This window comes from Ursus maritimus, unplaced genomic scaffold (assembly GCF_017311325.1).
Source record: "Ursus maritimus isolate PB19 unplaced genomic scaffold, ASM1731132v1 scaffold_26, whole genome shotgun sequence".
Classification (NCBI taxonomy): domain Eukaryota; kingdom Metazoa; phylum Chordata; class Mammalia; order Carnivora; family Ursidae; genus Ursus; species Ursus maritimus.
The window spans coordinates 42,904,198-42,924,136 of record NW_024425119.1 but is presented as its reverse complement, the minus strand read 5'-3'; the positions used below and the strand labels follow the sequence as shown (position 1 = coordinate 42,924,136).

General features: G+C 48.3%; 1 protein-coding gene across 4 annotated transcripts in view; it reads left to right on the top strand.

Moving 5' to 3' along the window:
- CSAD (cysteine sulfinic acid decarboxylase) overlaps window positions 1-19,939 on the top strand; it is a 24,488-nt gene extending 4,549 nt beyond the window's left edge. For all 4 annotated transcript variants that reach the window (XM_040642521.1, XM_040642520.1, XM_008704627.2 and 1 more), the window contains exons 2-15: window positions 10,102-10,238; window positions 10,475-10,601; window positions 10,692-10,782; window positions 11,140-11,246; window positions 11,674-11,789; window positions 12,245-12,324; window positions 12,640-12,694; window positions 16,683-16,799; window positions 16,876-16,940; window positions 17,221-17,302; window positions 17,740-17,939; window positions 18,133-18,184; window positions 18,310-18,399; window positions 19,276-19,939. In XM_040642521.1, coding sequence (XP_040498455.1) covers window positions 10,113-10,238; window positions 10,475-10,601; window positions 10,692-10,782; window positions 11,140-11,246; window positions 11,674-11,789; window positions 12,245-12,324; window positions 12,640-12,694; window positions 16,683-16,799; window positions 16,876-16,940; window positions 17,221-17,302; window positions 17,740-17,939; window positions 18,133-18,184; window positions 18,310-18,399; window positions 19,276-19,449 — 1,482 coding nt within the window. In that variant the 5' untranslated portion in view covers window positions 10,102-10,112 and the 3' untranslated portion in view covers window positions 19,450-19,939. The remainder of the gene's footprint in view (window positions 1-10,101; window positions 10,239-10,474; window positions 10,602-10,691; window positions 10,783-11,139; window positions 11,247-11,673; window positions 11,790-12,244; window positions 12,325-12,639; window positions 12,695-16,682; window positions 16,800-16,875; window positions 16,941-17,220; window positions 17,303-17,739; window positions 17,940-18,132; window positions 18,185-18,309; window positions 18,400-19,275) is intronic.

Genomic DNA, 19,939 nt, shown 5'->3' with positions numbered 1-19,939 from the left:
CCTGAGCCAACTGAGCAGAATTAACCATTCCTTTGTGGCAAGTGTGTCTGCCCATCTCCCTACTGGCCTGTTAGCCGGAGTGCAGGGGCAGACACAGCCCCCCCACCCCCACCCCCCCAGGTAGTGCCAGTGCCAGGGATAGATACTGAGTCAGTGTTTGCTGAACTAGCTGAACCCGTACCTCTCTCTGAGAGCCGTTTGGGCTGGATAATAGAAATGAGCAGCATGTGGCTACCTTTGTCACCAGTGAGACCTTCTTGATGATCGTGGATTAAAGAGTTGGGAAACCACGTGATGTATTAGGGCCATCTTTGAGCCTGGTGATTTGTCTGTTTTGGAATTCTTATTGCCTCTTAGCCTCCTTAATTTTTCTTGTTGATTAAAAGTAACTTTTACTTTAGTTATATGAGTAATATGAAGTTATATAAAATTATAAAAGTATAGGTATATAAATAAGAAAATGAAAATAATTTATAATTCCAATAGCCAGGAATAACCATAATTAATATCTTGAAAGCTTTTTCCATCTTTTTCAATCTTAAAAAGTGCATGGAGAGTGACTGCTAATAGGTATGGGGTTTCTCTTTGGGGTGATGAAAGTGTTCAGGAATTAAATAGTGTGAACGATACACAACTTTGTGAGTATCCTAAAAAAAAAAAAAACCCACTGAATTGTACAATTTAAAAGGGTGAGCTTCATTTTATGTGAATCATATCTCAATAAAGCTGTTATTCTTCTAAAAATGCCTGTAGATACATACAGTGTTGTCTTTTTCTGAACGGAGAGAAAGTTGCAGATATCATACTCCTTTTCTGCTAAACGTTTCAGTTATGTTTTCTCAGAGTAAGAACATTCTCTTACATAACCGCAATGCAATGATCAAATTAAGGAAATTTAACACTGATAGAATACTAATATTTGTGATGACATGCACAGGCAGCTTCCCCCAGTTCCAATAATGTTCTTTGTAGCAGGTTTTTTTCTTCCTCATCCAAGAGCTGATTTAAGCTCACACATTCCTTTTGATTGTAATGTCTCTGTTCCTGGAATAGTCCTTCAGTCTTCTTTGAGTTTCATGACATTGACATTTTTGAAAAGTAACAGGTTAGTTGTTTCGTAGAATGACCCTCAATTTAGATATATCTGTTTCCTCCCAATTAAGTTTGGGGTATGCATTTTTGGCAGAAATGTGACAGGGGTGACGTCGAGTGCTTCTCAGTGCCTCACATTAGGAGGGCCGTATGTCAGTCTGTCCCATTATTGGTGATGTTGCCTTGATCACTTGGGTAAGCTGGTGTCCCCCAGGTTTCTCTCTACTGTAAAGTTAGCATTTTCCCTCTAAAGTGTTTTTAAAGAAAAGAATTTTTACAACAGAACTCATAGGGAGGGAAAGTGAAGCTTTATTCAGGTTTTGCTGTTGTGCTGATGTTTTTGAACGAGAGAGAGAGAAAGATGTAACGATATTTGAAGATTACATGAAAAGAAAAAAAAATCGGTCAAGGATGAGGAGACAGAAAATCAGTCAAAATCGAAGTTTGAGTAACCAGTAGAAATCTCCAGTAGAAGATGGTACCATTCATCAAACCAGGGAACCTAAGAAGAGCAGATCTTAGAGGGCCGATATTGAGTTTAATTTTGGACCTACCAAGTATGATGTGGCTTCATGGACCTGGACTCAGAGAGGTCTGGAACGGGAGAGCTACCAGCAGGTAGCCCTAGGAACAGATGCAATTGTCCAGGGAGTCGTGCAGAATACAACAGACAAAAGAGGCGCTGGGGCAGAGCCCTGAGGGACTCTAGCATTTCCGGGAGGGCCAGAGGAAGGTAAAAGTGCAAAGGGAACGAAGAAATGGCAAGTGATAAGCCTATGGAAGCCAGGGAAAGAAAATGTTTCTAGGATACAGGTGATGTGTGTCCATTGGATTTGGAAGTTCTCGGTGACTTGGTGGTGGGCTGAGGAAAGTGTGAGAGGAGGGGAAGCGAAGGTGGAGTGGAGATGACTCTTTTAAGAAGGTTGGTGGTGATGAGATGGCTAGAGTGGGAACATGTGAGAGGTTTAAACAATTTAAAATGCTGTGAGAAAGAGGTAGTAGGAAGGAGAGTTGAAGAAATGAGAGGGGATAATCAGGAGGAAATCCCCGAGGGAAAAGGAGAGTGGTTAGACCAGTGGTTCCAACTCGGATATGTATAGGGCCAGGCAGGTAATGCAAATTAGTGAGGTGGGCTGGTGTGGACTGAGGCGAAACAGAATGCCAAAAAAAATTTTTTTAGAGTTTATTTATTTATTCGACAGAGAGAGAGAGAGAGAGAGAACAAGAGCAGGTGAGAGGCAGGCAGAGGGAGAGGGAGAAGCCCCGATGCGGGGCTCGATCCCAGGACCCTGGGATCATGACCTGAGCCAAAGGCAGATACTTAACTGACTGAACCCCCCAGGCACCCCCAGAATGCAAACTTTTAAGGGCTTATGTCCAATGACCTTGTGCTTCACCCTTGCCATGAGTTTTGCAGTGCCCACAAAGGAAAGCACATCCTCACCCCACTGCCCTGGGGTTTGCCATGGTCAACAGGATATGAACAGATGTGCCCTGTGCCAGGTATGAGCAGAGGTTTTGAGAGTCGTTTCTCTGCCTTTTGCTCCTTTCCTTCTGCCAGGAGAACATGTGTCCCAGATAGGGGCTATTCTTTTAGCCTGGGTCTTGGAATAAAGGCACATGAATCAGAGCTGTAGCCAACCACGCCACCAACGTAAACCAGGAAAGAGAGATAAACCTCTGTTGTTGCAAGCCAGTGGGATTTTGAAGCCATTAGTTACCACAGCAAAACTGACTGGTGCAGGTGTTCAACTAAAATAAAACCATACTGAGATACAATTTTTTACTCCTCTAAAAAGATTCAGAAGTTTGCCAGCATACTCTGCTACTGAGGCTAGGAACGCAAGCACTTTCGCACACCGGTACTCTGTGGATGCTGGCAGGCCTTAGCAAAATTACAAATGCAGGTGGCTGTAATAAAAAAGATAATAATAAGTCTGGCAAGGGTGTGGAGAAATTAGAACCCTCCTGCATTACTGATGGGAATATAAAATGGTACCAGCACTTTGGAAAACAGTTTGGCTCTTCCTCAAAAAGTGAAACACAGAGTTACCATATGACCTGGCAATTCCACTATCAGGTATGCACCCAGAAGAATTGAAAACATGTAGCCACACAAAAACTGTACGTTAATATTGATAGCAGCGCTGTTCACAATAGCCAAAAAGTAGACACAACGCAGATGTCCATCAGTTGAATGGTTAAATAAAATGCGGTATATCCATATTACGGAATATTAATTGAAAGGGAACGAAGTGCTGATATATGCTACAACACGGCGAAGCTTGAAAACATGATGTTCCGTAAAAGAAGCCATATCTTCAAAAGAAGATCAGATATTGTATGTTTCTGTTGATATAAAATGTCCAGAACAGGCAGATCTGCAGAGGCAGAAAATAGGGTCGTGGTGGCTGGAAGCGGGGGTGGGTGGGTGGATGAGAAATGGAGAACGAGGAGTGACCACTAATGAGTGTCTTTTTGGGGTGATGAAAATGTCCTTGAATTACTGATGGTCATTGCGTAATTCCATTACTATACAAAAAACCGCTGAAAATGTACAATTTAAAGGGTTATGTTTTATGATACATAAATTACATCTCAAGAAAGCTGTTTGATTAATAAAAGAATATAGAAGTTCTATACGGGCTGATAAAGGGTCACCTATGTGATGTTAACTGAAAGCAAGCAAGGTGCAAGTCAGTGAGTATGTGCTATCATTTGTGTGAAAAGAGAGGAAATAAGAATACATATCCACGTTTGTTAGTATTTACGTTAAAATCTCTGAAAGGTTACCCAAGAAACTATTAAAAAACGGTTACCTGTGGGGGTGGAGGTGGGAATGGGGCACATGGAATAGGGTGGGAATTAGACTTTTCACCATTGATATTTTTATACATTTTGATTTTTGAGCTACCTGAATATATTGTTTACTCAAGAATAGAAAAAATTGGAAAGAAAACATAACGAATGCAAAACTATAATAATAATAAAGGGGCAACTCCAACTACAGGTGATTGTTGCTATTTTTTAGTTCAGGTCTGCTGTTGCTAGGCCTTCTGTTTTTGTTTTTTTTTTTCACAAGAAGCTGCAAGTTTCAGTATTGACAATTATTTTATTTAATTAATTAATTAATTAATTAAAAATATTTTATTTATTTATTCGACAAAGATAGAGACAGCCAGCGAGAGAGGGAACACAAGCAGGGGGAGTGGGAGAGGAAGAAGCAGGCTCATAGCGGAGGAGCCTGATGCGGGGCTCGATCCCATCACGCTGAAATCACGCCCTGAGCCGAAGGCAGACACTCAACCACTGTGCCACCCAGGTGCCCCAGTATTGACAATTATTTTAAAAAGTTTTAAAACAGGGGTGCCTGGCTGGCTCAGTTGATAGGGCATCAACTCTTGATCATGAGTTTGAGCCCCACGTTGGGCTTAGAGATTACTTCAACAACAACAACAACAACAACAACAACATATGCAAACCAAACAAAACCACCTGTGTGCGTGAGAGTTGGCTTTCCAGTGAGTGACCTTGCTTAGACTGTGAGCTTCGCGAGGGCAGGGCTATGGCCTTTTCTTCCTCTTTTTTTTTTTTTTTAAATTTTTATCTTATTAAGTAAACACTATGCCCAGCATGGGTCTCGAACTCGCAGACTGAGCCAGCCAGGTGCCCCAATTGTGTCTTTTGCTCCCCATCGTATCTCTAGTGGCCACCACAGTGCTTGGCAGGTACTAGATGCTGAACAAATATTGAAAGAAGGAAGGGAGGAAGAGAAGGAGTGTGTGTGGGGGGGCGTCCAGAGGGCAGATAACAAAAAGTGGAGTGTGGTTATCCTCTGAGTATAGTTACTGCCTTCATTACAGCCCTTTGGATTCCCTTCACCTCTCTCCTGTGTCGGAGGTGTTCGATTTGGTCTCATTTTCTGTCTTTTGTCTATGACCCAGTTTTGGTTGGTTTGTTTGTTTTAATCTCTGGAAGTCCTTGGGTCCTCCCTGTTCTAAGATAATATCATAATCTGTCTTCGTATCGGTCATTCAGTGGATCCTTTTCATCCATCCTTCTGTACTATAAAGCTTTCTTTGATTTCTTTCCTCCCTTTTTCCTTCCATTTTTGCAACTTCTATTACTTGACTATTGGGCCTTTTGGTTTGATCTAAAGTTCTTTTCTTTGTCCATCTCTTTATATTTTTATCTTTCTGTGTGATTTTCTTGGCATCGTTTTATTTCTAATTTTTCATTTCGGTTGTCATATTTTTAAAATCCTAGAGTTTCTTCCTGTTCTCTGAGTATTCCTTTTTGAGGGCGACCTATTTTTTAATGAATGCAGTATCTTCTGGAAATTTTGAGGCTTTCTGCTGCTCCCTGTATTTCTTTTCTTCCACCAAATGCCTTTTTTCAGTTTACTGTTGTTACCTCTGTGGTTTCGGTTAGGGGCTTTCTTCCAGTGTCTGGTAATCTCTCGCTGGTTTCTCACCTTGAGGGAGGCACGAAGGCATATGGGAGGCCCAAGTGCATGGATAGGCCATATTGACTTGCGGGCACCACTGATGAGGTGATCAGTTAAGGACTGAAATAAGAGCGTCAGGAGGTCTTTTCTCTGGGGCTATCGAGGTCAGTTTCTCTGGAGAGGAATCCTCTAGTCTCCTGGCCCTGGAGGGTTTACCCCTGGCCACTGGTTCTGAATGCTGGTTAGGAGAAAGGAGCTGATTTGCTAGTAACTTCCTCCTGATCCTCCTGTATTCGGCGCGGTGTCTCATGCTCACCAGCTCTGCCTGAAATCTCTAAGTCCCGGCCTCCCTAAGTCCCACCCTACCTGTTTCAGTTGCTCTAGAAAACAGATCTCTTGCTTCTTCAGAAGCAGGGGGAAAGGAGGGGAGTTGCCTGACTGAATAGGTGAGGGGGACGGTGGGGGTCTGAGTGTTCCTTACACTTCTACATCTCCCTCCTGCCCTCCAAGATGGCCAATGTTTCCAATTCCTGGGCCTTTCTGGGCTTCTGCCCCAAGAACCAGCTTGTGTCCCATTGGTATAGCCTTCCGCAGACATACTGGTTTTGGCTTTCTGCCATGTGCTAAACCAGTTACCACTTCTCATCTGCTTTCTATCTTCTGCGATTATTGACATCTCTCATCTCTCCTCGTTTGCTTTATTCTTCTGAATTTAAAATTCCACTGATGTAATTTTAGTGGGGTTTCAGGAAGGAATAGTGGTAAACGTAGGTGTTTAATCTGCTGTGTTTAATTGGAATGAGCACAGAGACCATGGATTTATAGCAATATCAATTTGAATGGTTGGGTGGCTTTTACTAGCAGAATCCAGCAGTCCTGGTGGATTTGGTAAGAGAAGGATTAGCCAGCTGGATTGGAGTTTCCCCGGGTGGATTTGGAGGAAGGACCAAAGGGCCGAGGATTTGAGGATTTTGCACAGAGTGGTTGAAACAACAGAACACACAATCTAGGTCACGTACGTGAAGGAAAGAAAGATATGACGGAGTTGATGATTAGAGAAGTTGATGGACTAGAGGTCCCATGAAGTCGGAAGAAACGTGAATTTCTTAACAAACCCTACTTGGTTCTACCAGCATCTTCTCAGCTAGGGGCTGAAGCCCTGTTCCTAAATTCTATTCATGTTTCTTTGCTTTATCATTCTATCTTGCAGGTTAACGTCCTTCTTCTTTTTAAAAAGAAAAACTCTGGGGCACCTGGGTGGCTCAGTCGGTTAAGTGTCTGCTTTCGGCTCAGGTCATATATGATCTCAGGGTCCTGGGGTGGAGCTGGGCATTGGGCTCCTTGCTCAACAGGGAGCCTGCTTCTCCCTCTCCCTCTGCCTGCCGCTCCCCCTGCTTGTGCTCTCTCTCTCTGTCAAATAAATAAATAAAACCTTTAAAAAAAATAAAAATAAATGAAAGAAAAAGAAAATCTCTGGGTGCCTGGGTGGCTCAGTGGGTTGAGCGTCGACTCTTGGTTTTGGCTCAGGTCATGATCTCATGGGTTGTGGGATTGAGCCCTGATCAAGCCCTGAGTCAGGCTCTGCTCTCAGTGGGGAGTCTGCTTGAAGATTCTCTCCTCCCTCTGCTCTTCCCCCCACTCCCGTGTGCTTGCGCGCTCTCTCTCTTAAATAAATGAATGAAAGAAAGAAAAAGAAAAACTCTTTGCAGGCAGGGGCTCTTTCCTCCCTCAGGTAGCCAGGGCAGGATTCTGTATGTGGAACAAGGGTGGTGATGTCTCACTTCTCTGTTTATCCCTGGAGAAACTGGGAGTGTTCAGAGCTCTCACCTCCAGACTTCATTTCTGAGCTGTGACTTAGGTGGAAAGGATAAAGATGGTCCTGGGAGGGGAGGATGGAGTCTCCCCTACAACCCTTTCTTCAGAGCTTTGGAAAAAGCATCCCTCCTGCTAGGAGACTCTCTCTGTTACCCAGTTGTTCCCTCCTTACAAACCCCTTGCAACCTGTTTTCTACCCCCCTTTCAACAGAAAAGTCTCTCTTGGCCTGCTTGCCACATCTACCGGCCTGAGCTCCTGTGAACCCCAGCAGATGCCTTGAAGGTTCTCTCTAGAAAACCCCTTATTTTACAGAAACGGAGGCCCTGAGGTGTCCTCACGCCTGGCCCAGTGGTCTTTGCAGCACCGCAAACTCCGGGCCTGAGAGAGCCTCGAGAGAGGTGATCGAGCATGACGGTTAGGAGCAGGGCCTTCAGAGCCCAGCACACCTGGGTTCAGACCCTGCGTGGCCGTGTGCTGGCGGCATGATCGGAACCAGTTATGCACATAGCTGCTCTGGAATCTCAGTGTAAATGTGGCTGATAAACTCACCCTAAACAGTTGTAAAGATGACAGTAACACATGTTGAGTACAGAGTGTGGCATGTCCTGCTTCATTGGTACCTATCTTTCGTGGCTCCTCCCCCTCAAGCCTTTCCACCCAAACGCCCCACTGCTGCCACCTATCAGGGGAGCTAAAGTGACACTGAGAAAGGATTGGCATTCTCAAGGCCAGCTCCACTTTCCCCCCAAACCCAATCTACCGAGGAGAAGTTTAAGGGTTGGACCACTAGGGTTCCTTGAACCTGTGTTTTCGACTAGGGTGGGGTCCAGTGACTGCTGACAGATTAAAGCAGAGCAACCCACTTTGAAGAAGGTTCCTCTTCATATTCCCTTACCTTCTCGCCCACTCATCTGGGGGATTCCTAGGCCTTGGTGTTTTCCCCTCCCCCTGGCCATCTCTCTGAACATTTTCTCCCATGGGTATGGAGCCCATCACAAGGCTTCAGCTGTACCCTGACTGTCAGATCTGTTCTCTGTTCTAGCAGGTCATCAGAGCTTGGGTCCGACCGCCTCATTCCTCTGTCCTTTCCTCCCCACACCACCCCTATTCGGATGTGGCTCGCTCCTTGCCTGGTTTCCAGCAGCACCCTGTGAATTCTGCATCCTGTGCTGTAGACTGGTCTGAGCACCGGTCTCACCACATCATTCCTTGCCACCGAGTCTTTCAGTGAATTCCTGTTCGTCCTTCCTTCCTTCCTTCCTTCCTTCCTTCCTTCCTTCCTTCCTTCCTTCCTTCTTTTTTTCATTTTATTTGTTTGAGAGAGAGAGAGAGAGAGCAAACACAGGCGGCGACGGGAGGGGCAGAAGCAGACTCCTCACTGAGCACGGAGCCCCAAACGGGGCTGGATCCCAGGACCCCGAGATCATGACCTGAGCTGAAGGCAGACACTTTATCAACTGAGCCACCCAGACTCCCCAATGAGTTCCTGTTTTCTGTTAGGTAAAATCTAGATCCCTGGGCCTGGCTGGCACTCAGGGCTCCCCATAATCTCATGCAACTCTGCCCACCCTGCCTTTGCTCCAGTGTCATCCTTGCAGCCCTCCCTTCAGTCGGCCAGGTGCCTTCACTGACCTTACATCAAGCCATGCTTCTTCCCCATGTTGGCTCATGACATCACCCTACCCCCAAATGTTCTCTTTCTCCCTTTTGCTAATCCCATTTCTCCTCCCTTCTTTCAAGATTCAGCTTCCATCCCACTGCAGATCCTCCCCAGCATGTGGGGTCAGCATCCAGCCTGCCCTGGGCTGTGACTGTGGCACGTGCCTCTGTGCCCTCCCTGCAGACAGGGAGGCTTTCTTAGTCCCTAGCACCTTGTCATGAACACAGTTGGTGCTCACTTCAGACAGCCGCTTTCTGTGTCTCGAGCCCTCTCAGCCTGCAAGGCACGGGATTACACTTGTTTAACAAAATGCTTCCTCAACATAACCCGTTTTCCTTCCTGCTCTAGGAGAGGGCTTCAGAAATCAGGATGGTTCTTTGGGGGCAGGGGTGCAAAGAGATAAACCATTTCACCTCCACCTATCTCAGGCTCCCTCCCCCTCTGTCTCCAGGGTCAGGGGCAGCAGCTTCCTGCCCTTCCCCTCCCCTTGCCTCCCTGCCACACATTCTCCCCTGAGTCCCCTCTCCAGCCCTGTGATCCACGGCGAGTCTTCCTGGCTGCTCTCTCAACCCTGATGTTAATGTTTCTGCTTTTCATTGCATTCCCCCCTTCTTCATGTCAGCTAATGATTATTCAGGGACTTATCTCAACCAGTTGTCCCTATCCCAAATCTCTAAGTTCTCTTCAGGGCAAGGGTCATGAGAGTGATCTCATGGTCATGTGACGGCTGCCTATACCTCTCCCCCTCCACCGTCCTGGTCCTAGCACTCTTAAGAGCTAGTTGTGTGCCCTGCCTCCAGTTCACCTGAACAGAGACCTGAGTGGAAAGGTAAGCCGCTTGTCTCTGCCTGAGGCAGGCAGTGGCCACAAGTTTCCACCTGCTCAGCACTCACTGCCTTTTTCTTTCCCACCTGTTGCTACTGACGTTCTCCCTGGGCGCCTGCTTGCCCTTGTCTGTACAGCGAAGGCTGGGACTGAGCGGCAGGACTGGGGCCGTAGGCCTGCTCTGCGGTTGGGGCTCCTGCTGATGAGGTCCAGGTGGGATACCCTGGGCTGAGCAGGGAGTAACTCCTGCTTTGCTCACAGATTTTGTCCTGATGGCTGACTCTAAACCAGTCTTCTCCCTTGATGGGGACCCCATGGCTGCAGAAGCCTTGCTCCGGGATGTGTTTGGGATTGTTGTGGATGAGGTCATTCGGAAAGGGACCAGTGCCTCCGAGAAGGTGGGTCCTTTCCCCCTCCTTCTGCCCATAACACCTGGCTCAGAACTTTCCTCCTCCGACAAGGCTTCGCCCCAGAACTCATCACTGTCTCGCTGTGTGCTTCAGGGATTATATGCTGGGTTATACTGTGTATGAAACATTCCTAACTCGTCTTCCGCGCAAGCGGAGAGGTGGTTCGGGCAGCCGTTCAGTGGAGTGTCCCCGGGGCCCCCAGAACCTGCCGCTTCTCCCGCTAGGTGTGCGAGTGGAAGGAGCCCGAGGAGCTGAAGCAGCTGCTGGACCTGGAGCTGCGCAGCCAGGGCGAGGCATCGGAGCAGATCCTGGCGCGCTGCCGGGAGGTGATCCGCTATAGCGTGAAGACCTGTGCGTCCTGGGCTGGGGCGGGAGGAGCGTCGGGAGTTTGTCCGTCCGCAGCTCCACTCTGAGCTCCCTGCCCCCACCCCCCTTCTCCAGGTCATCCGCACTTCTTCAACCAGCTCTTCTCAGGGTTGGATCCGCACGCTCTGGCGGGGCGCATTGTCACTGAGAGCCTCAACACCAGCCAGTGAGTCATCTCGAGGCCCCTTCCCCCTGCTCCTACAAAGGCTTGGATTTGCTGGAGACATACCCCGGGGTAGGGAGGAGAACGGTTGTGCACCACCCCCCTCCCTGTTTCCTGGCATCTCTGCTGGCTGCCTTTCTCCTTGTACCCTTTGGGCTCCCTTTCTCCCAGCTTTCTCATGCCTCCTGACCCCCCCAGTTCCTCCTCATTCTTTCTTCCCTGGCTCTTGGTCTCCAGGTCATTCCTCCCTTTGGACCTTTCCTCCCTCATTGTCTCCACCTCCTTTCCCTACTCCTCTGAGAGTCTGACCTGGCCAGCCCTCCCTCCTCTTTTCCCTTCTCATCGCCCCTCTCCTGGCAGGTACACTTATGAAATCGCCCCCGTATTTGTGCTCATGGAAGAAGAGGTGCTGAAGAAACTCCGGGCCCTGGTGGGCTGGAGCTCTGGGGATGGGGTCTTCTGCCCTGGTACGTGAGAAGGAGGGGGGTCTCTCTTTGGCCTTTTTGAGAGTTCCTCCTCCCCCATGATTTTCTTGCTCTATGCTGGCAGGGAGGGGTAATTCCTCTTTGTTTCCTCTCCAGCTGGGCTCAGGCCAAACCTGAGAGAAGCTGCCCAGTCCCCTGTATCCTCATGTTTGCCAAACAGTCCACGGGATCAGCACCGCAGTGCCCGCACTGGGGAGGGGAGGCACTGTGCTGGGGCAGCCCGGGCTATGGAGGGGAGTAATCCAGGGGATCTGCGAATCCCGGGTCTCTCTGGGCTATCAGCAAGCCCTTCGGAGAGCCCTGGGAGCCTATCACTCCTGCTTCTTTGATCAGTTCTCAGAGATGTCAGGGGGAGCAAGCTCCAGTTTTGACCCACTGCTCCTCCCTCTTGCCACCTTCCCTGCAACAGGTGGTTCCATCTCCAACATGTATGCCGTGAACCTGGCCCGCTATCAGCGCTACCCGGATTGCAAGCAGAGGGGCCTCCGGGCGCTGCCGCCCCTGGCACTCTTTACATCAAAGGAGGTGGGAAGAGGCTCAGACCTACCCTGGGCTCCTGCTTCTAATGTCCAGCCAGCTGAGTCTGCCTGCCCAGACCCATCTTGAGGGCCAGCCTGCCCCCAGGCAGAAGTGCTTCCTTTCAGTCAAGGGGCTGAGTAAACGTTCCGGTTCACCTTGCCTTCTGTGTGGAGGTAGCAAAGGGACAGTGAGTGCAGGGGACATAGTGGACCAGTAGCATCGGTGTCACCTGGGAGCTTGTCAGAAATGCAGAATCTCAGGCCCCACCCCAGACACACGGAATATGAATCTGCATTTGAACCAGACACCCTGGTGATTTGCAGGCCCACGAACGAACATTCGAGAAGCCTTGGTCTGCAGTCTCATCTATTGCAGCTCACACATTCACCAGTCTCTCTCTCCTCCCTCTCCTCCCTGCCCTCTTGCCCCTAGCCTAATCTGCCCTCTGCCTTTCTCCACAGTGTCATTACTCCATCAAGAAGGGAGCTGCTTTTCTGGGACTTGGCACCGACAGTGTCCGAGTAGTCAAGACAGATGAGAGGTAAAGGTCCTTCTGTTCACATGGCTCAGACCCAGCCTGGCACAGTGCGCCTTCCTGCTGCCAGAAGCTCTGGCCTCAGTCCCATGCCCCAAGTGGGCTTTTCTCCCCTTTCTGTTCCTACAGAGTTACCCCTTCTGTCAACCAATGCCTGCTGGAGACTCTCGCCCTGTCCCCTGAGATCCGCTTACCCCTCTTAGGAAAAAATGAATATTATGGCCTCTGCGTAGCTAACCCCGCGTCATCCCGCTCGTAACAGTCCTCCCTCCTAGCTGAGAAAACCAGTTACTTCTTTACCCAGTCAGTTTTCTTTTCCAGAGGGAAAATGATTCCTGAGGATCTGGAAAGGCTGATCAGTCTGGCCGAGGCTGAGGTGAGAGAGGGGCACTGGGACAGTGGAGCAGAACCCCTTGGTCTTTTCTTGAAGGCTTCTCTGGGCTCTCCCCACTCAAGGCACCGTTCAGTCCCTCTTCTTGACCTCTGTGCCCGTCTCCCTGGTGGGCTGAAGCGATCGGGGGAAGCCTGAGGAGCGAGGACACTCTGTGCTGCTCTCAGGGGCTTTGCTGAGACCCACGGGCAGGACTGGACCCCAAGAGTCAGGAGCAGGCCTGAGTCATTGAGCGTAATATGGAACTTACCACATAGGGTTGTTGTAAACGTTACATGAGTTAGTGTAAATGCACTTGGAACAGTGAAGGACTATAAATACTACTGGCCATTGTTGCTTTCATTGATATTATTGACGGACAGCACAGCCATTTAAAAGAATAAGGGGGGTATATGTATACCAATGTGAAAATTCCTGCATTATATATTTAAGTAGACCTATATGAAATACGTATAGTGTGTTACAGTATAGAATGAACACTTTGAACCTATGGTTATTTATTTTTACTTAAAAAAATTTTTTTAAAGATTTTATTTATTTATTTGACAGAGAGAGACAGCCAGTTGTCCCAGAGAGGGAACACAAGTAGGGGGAGTGGGAGAGGAAGAAGCAGGCTCCCAGTGGAGCAGGGAGCCCGATGTGGGGCTCAATCCCAGGACTCCGGGATCATGCCCTGAGATGAAGGCAGATGCTTAATGATTGAGCCACCCAGGCGCCCCTCAAAAAAATTTTTAAAGAGTTTATTCATTTGAGGGAGAGAGAGAGAGAGCATGGGGGGTTGGGAGGAGCAGAGGGAGAGGGAGAAGCAGGCTCCCCACTGAGCAGGGAGCCCGGGATCATGACCTGAGCCAAAGGCAGACACTGAACTGACTGAGCCACCCAGGTGCCCCAGAACCTATGGTTATTTAGAATAATATATACTTATTACTTAATAATATATACTTATTAATGTATTGATGTTACCTCTGAGTAGCAATGTGAGCAGCAACTAGAATAGTGGAGTACCACTTTTGTGGTATAAATAAATAGGTTTTTTTTTGTAATCGCTGTATTGAGATATTCACATGCCATACAATTCACCCACTTACAGTGTGCAATTCAGTGGTTTTTAACAGAGTTGTGCAACCATCAGTACAATAAATACTACACATTTTCATCACCCCAGAAAAGAAACCACACACCCTTTAGCCATCAATCCCCAAATTTTCCCCAAACTCCTACGAGGCAACACTAAGCGAGTCTGTGTCTCGAGGGATCTGCCTATTGCAGATTTTTCATGTAAGTGGATTTATACTATGCATGGTCCTTTGCGACGACCTTTTACCTGGCACACTCTCTTGGAGGTTCTTCCTTGTCGTAGCGTCTGTCAGCGCTGCACTGCTTTCCTTGCTGAGCAGTGGTCCGGTGTATTGGATCCGCCACAGTTCGTGGGTCCGTCCTTCAGTTGATGACGAACACATCTTAGCAATTCTGAGCGACGCCGCTCTGACCATCTGCGTACAGGTTTTTGTGTGCATGGGTGTTTTCATTTCTCTTGGTGGTGTACCTGGGGACAGACTTGCTGACTCACACGGTAACTCTGTATTTAACTTCTGAGGAGCCACCAGACGGTTTTTTCCAAGTGGTTGTACCAGTTTCCAGTCCTACCAGCCGTGGATGAGGGTTCCAGTTGCTCCACATTCTCACCAACACTTGTTACTTCTCTCTTTTTTCCTAGTCTGTTTGTTTGTTTCAGTTGAAGTGTGATTAACATACAGTGTGAAGTTAGTTTCAGGTGCACAAGATCCTGATTCAGCGGTTCTATCTGTAGGGTACCCGGTGCTCGCCACGACAACTGTACTTGCCATCTGTCGCCGTGCATTACTACAGCGTTCTTGGCTAGACTCCCTACGCTGTGCTTTCATTCCCGTGACTTGTTTCTTTTATAACTGGAAGTTTGTACCTCCTGATCCACTTTATCTACCTCCCCCAACCTCCCCCAACCTCCCCCAACCTCCCCCAACCTCCCCTGTTTGTTTTCTGTATTTGAGTCTGTTTCTTCCTTTCTTTCCTTGTTCCTTTGTTTTGTTTTTTAGATTCCATATATAAGTGAAATCATATGGTATTTGTCTTTCTCTGTCTGACTTATTTCACTTAGCATAATACTGTCTTAATACATAATACATCCATGTTATTGCAAATGGCGAGATCTTATTCTTTTTTATGGCTGAGTAATAGCCCATGGTGTGCACGCATGCACGTGTATACTGTATCTTCTTTGTTCATCTATTAATGGACACTTAGGTTGCTTCCAGATCTTGGATAATTGTAAATAATGCTGCAATAAGCATAGGGGTGCATATATCTTTTCAAATTAGTGTTTTCATTTTCTTTGGGTAAATACTCAGTGGAATTATGGATCATATGATAATCTTATTTTTAAATTTTTGAGGAACAGTGTCTGCACCAATTTACATTCCTACCAACAGTGCACAGGGGTTCGCTTTTCTCCACACTGTTGCCAAGACTTGTTTCTTGTCTTTTTGATTCTAGCCCTTCTGACGGGTGTGAGGTGACAGCTCGTTGTGGTTTTGGTTTGCGTGTCCCTGATGCTGAGTTGGGTTGAGCATCTTTCACGTGTTAGCCATCTAGACGTCTTCTTTGAAAAAAAAATGTCCATTCAGGTCCTCCGCATTTATTTATTCATTTGTTTGTTTATGATTTTTAAGTAATCTCTACACCCAACGTGGGGCTTCTGCTTTTTTCCTGTCTAATCTGGATGCCTCTTACTGTATTTTCTTGCGTAGTCACCCTGCGAGAACTTCAGTACAATGTTGAATAGAAGTGGGGAAGGTGGACTTCCCTGTCGTGTTCCTGACCTTAGGGGGAAGGCGCTCAGTCTTTCAGCATCAAGTACGGTATTAGCTGTGGGGTTTGGGTAGTTGCCCTTTATTAGGTTGAGAACATTCCCTTCAACTCTTAGTTTGTTGAGTATTTTTATCAAGCAGGAGTGTTGGATTTTGTCAGATGTTTTTCTGTGTCTGTTGAGTTGTGGCTTTTCCCCCTTTATTCTGTTGGTAAGAGTGTATTACGTTAATTGATTTTTCGCTGCTAAACTGAGCTTGTGCTCTTGGGACAAATCATTTTGTCATAATGTGTAATTTTTTTTATATGTTGCTGATTTTGGTTTGCTAGTGTTTGTGGATTTTTGTATCTATATTCCGAGAGAAATTATTGTCTGAGGTTTTCTTGTGATGTTCCATCTGGCTTTGGTATCTGGGTAATACTTCCCTCATAGGATGAATTCAGAAGTATTCCTCTTCTGTTTTTTAAAATTTTTGTGGGGGCGCCTGGGTGGCTCAGTCGTTAAGCATCTGCCTTCGGCTCAGGGCGTGATCCCAGGGTCCTGGGATCGAGCCCCACATCAGGCTCCTCTGCTGCAGCCTGCTTCTTCCTCTCCCACTCCCCCTGCTTGTGTTCCCTCTCTCGCTGGCTGTCTCTCTCTCTGTCAAATAAATGAATAAAATCTTAAAAAAAAAAAAAAGAATTTTTGTGAAGAACTGGTATCAGCTCTTTTCTAAACGTATTATAGAATTCATCAGTGAAACCATAGGGCCTGGGCTTTTCCTTGTGGTCGTTTTTTAAAATAAAATTTCAAGTTCTTCATGAACTTTTGTACTATTTGAATTCTTGAAATAGCATTTTGATCTTCAAGACGTTAAAATTTTTTGAACGTGTGTGAGCTTTGGAAATAGACCAGCAGACAGACCTAAGATTGAGTTCCATCTTGGAGCTTCAGCTTGGGGGTAAATTTCTTAATTCCTCTGAATCTTAGCGTCCTCACTCGCAAATTAAGGGAGACAGTAGCATGTTGTAAGGTCGACAGGGCCCAGGTCAGGCATGCAATGAGAGTTTAGAGATGGCTCGGCCCCAGGCTCTGGGTAGCTATTAGGTCCCTTCACAGCCTGTTTCTCCTCCTGCATCTCTGCCCCAGGGTGCTGTGCCGTTCCTGGTTAGTGCCACGTCTGGCACTACCGTGCTGGGGGCCTTTGACCCACTGGAGGCCATTGCTGACGTGTGCCAGCGTCACGGACTGTGGCTCCATGTGGATGTGAGTGAGACTTGGGCCTGGGGTGGGGGTGAGCTGAGCCAAGGCCAAGGCCCACATTATTCCTTTTGCTCCACAGGCCGCCTGGGGTGGGAGCGTCCTGTTGTCACAGACACACAGACATCTCCTGGATGGGATCCAGAGGTACATACGGCCACCTACTTCCTGAATCCCACCCTTCAAATCCTTGACCCAGAGAATAGGCCTGGACTAGGGAGCTTCCATGGGAGTGAGAGAAGGAGGTTGGTGGGAGGGGTTTGGAGAGACGGTGGACTGGGGCTGGCAAATCAGACATCAGACATGGGGATTCTTCCTGACTGCTGGGCCGGGGTGAGACTCCAGCCCCTTTACTGAAGATTCGGCAAGGAGGGGGGCTGTGGTTGAGGAGCAGCGAGCTGACGGAGCTTTGCTCTGCCCACCGCAGGGCTGACTCCGTGGCCTGGAATCCTCACAAGCTTCTCACCGCAGGCCTGCAGTGCTCGGCTCTTCTTCTCCGGGATACCTCGGTGGGTCGGCCCTGCCCTCTCCTCCCTCCACCTCTCACCCTGGACCTCTGTCTTTTTCCCTGGCCCACCTTTGAGAGGGTCCTGGCCTTATTATGTCCTTCTCACCATCCCGTCTGAAGCTGAGTACCCGTGGCCACCCTCAGCCTCTGTAGTACCCCCACCCGCTCCCCCACTATGGCCCATCTTCAAGCAAAGGAAAAGTTTCCAGCTTGCAGTTGTAATCGAAGGGCTCCTAGGCCGAATTTGGGAAGAACTCTGGGTTTTGGGAGAAAACCCGGAGAAAGGGGCCTGACTGAGCTGGCAGCCAGCCCGCCTGGTGCCAGGGAAGGAACGGGTGGGCTGAGCTAAGAAATCCCCCTGTGAGGCTCTGGACGAGGCCTCGGTGGAGAGGGTGGGGTCTGACAGTCCGCCCCCTGCGCCCCCCCTCCAACCAACAGAACCTGCTTAAGCGCTGCCACGGGTCCCAGGCCAGCTACCTCTTCCAGCAGGACAAGTTCTATGATGTGGCTCTGGACACTGGAGACAAGGTGGTGCAGTGTGGCCGCCGCGTGGACTGTCTGAAGCTGTGGCTCATGTGGAAGGCACAGGGCGGGCAAGGGCTGGAGCGGCGTGTCAACCAGGCCTTTGCCCTTGCCTGGTAGGAGTGGGGGCGGTCCAAGTTCCTCTCCCCTGGGGTTCTGTCTGGTCCAGTCCTGCCCCCATCCATTGCCCCGCTCCTCCCATGTTTCCTGTTCTCAGGGTGTCTTGGCTCATTCTCAGGGTCTCTTCTGTTTCTGTATCTCTGCTTTTCTTCCTCCATTTGTGATTTCTCTCTCTCTCTCTGTTTCCAGGTACCTGGTGGAGGAATTGAAGAAGCGAGAAGGATTTGAGTTGGTCATGGAGGTATGCACCCCCCTCCCCACCCCAGCCTATCTCCCACAGCACAGCCCTGATGGGGGAAGTGGGGCAGTGAGGGGGGATCGTCCCCCTTCCACAGCTCACACCTCCTCCTCCCTCATTCCTCCCAGCCTGAGTTTGTCAATGTGTGTTTCTGGTTCGTGCCCCCCAGCCTGCGGGGGAAGAAAGAGAGCCCAGATTACGGTGAAAGGCTGTCTAAGGTAGGCTCTCTTCTGGGCTCTCGGTAGCCCAGTTTAGGGAAGTGTGATGCTTCTGGTGTGTTTGTGCCCTCTGCTGGCTGTGAGTGGCATGGCAGGTGCCTTTGCTAGTCTTGCTCCTGAGGTGGGGGTGTGAATTGGAAGACAGCCCCAACTTGTCCGCATTTCTGTGCGGGTGGGGATAGGAAATAAGGTGTGTTTCTGGAAAATGAAAAGAAGACAGGGATGTTACGGGACAAGTCACCAGTGTGCAGTACTTAGTCCGTGGGCGTTCTGCTGGGAGCTCGGGCCCAGGACAGCTGTGTGAGGCCTTATTCACTGATGCTGGGGGCAGAATAACTGTACAAGGCTGGCCCAGACATGCCTCCTCGAGGAAAGGAGATATGTCATGTCCCTAAGGATAGATTGGTACTAGGTGCTGCGGATGATCTGAAAGGACAAGAATGTTCTTGCCCTCAGGAATTATTCAGAAAGCTCAAGTTACCTATCTGAAACCAATATGTTCGAGGCAATCTTGTAAATTACGTGTTAGATTACAGGGCACAGATCACAAACATTCCAGGAATTCAGAGAGGGGAGAGGAAGGTGTTAAGGATGACAAAGGCTGGATGTTAGACTGAAGCAGTGTTGGCAGTCAGGGAACAGTCAGGATTTGGGAGAAAATGCTCTGTGTGACAACCTGGAGATAGATAAGATAGGAAATAATGCAGAGGCTGGAGAAGGCCGAGCAGGCGGGATGTAGTGGAAAAGATGACCTGGGGCCACGGTCAGGAGCCGAGCGATGAGTGCTCCCTCGGAAAGGCAGCTGAGTGAGAGGGAAGTGCGCCTAGGGGAGCCTAGAGAGGCTGCTGCTCGAAGTTCTCTCCACCCCTTCCACAGGTGGCCCCGGTGCTCAAGGAGCGCATGGTAAAGGAGGGCTCCATGATGATCGGCTACCAGCCCCATGGGACCCGGGGCAACTTTTTCCGCATGGTTGTGGCCAACCCCGCGCTGACCCGGGCTGATATGGATTTCCTTCTCGACGAGCTGGAAAGGCTAGGCCAGGACCTCTGAGCCTCCCCTCGCTGCTGGCCCTGACACCGCCCACCCTCACCGTCTCTGTGCCTTCCCTTCCCGTGTTCTCCGGAACAGAGTGACCTTAACCTCTCTATGCCTTGACCCACTAACTCTCTCATTAAATATTTGCTGTTAGGAGAATATTTAAATCAACTACAGTGTATCAAGATGATGGAATGGTACTCTGCCGTTAGAATTGTGTTTACAAAGAAGATTTTTATTGATATGAGAAAAGATAATATAATATTATATTGAAAAAGCTGGATACAAGATTTTATATATAGTAATATCTGAGCGGTGTCAAACATACATAGGAGAAGACTGATAAAATGAAATATGCCAAATATTAACAGTTTTCCCCGGGATGGGATTATAGGCAATTTAAAATTAATTTTTTTATTCCTTTTGTGCCCTTCCCTTATATTACATAACGAATATGCTTTACTTTTATAATAGGGAAATAATAAAAGTTAAACCTTCAACTATA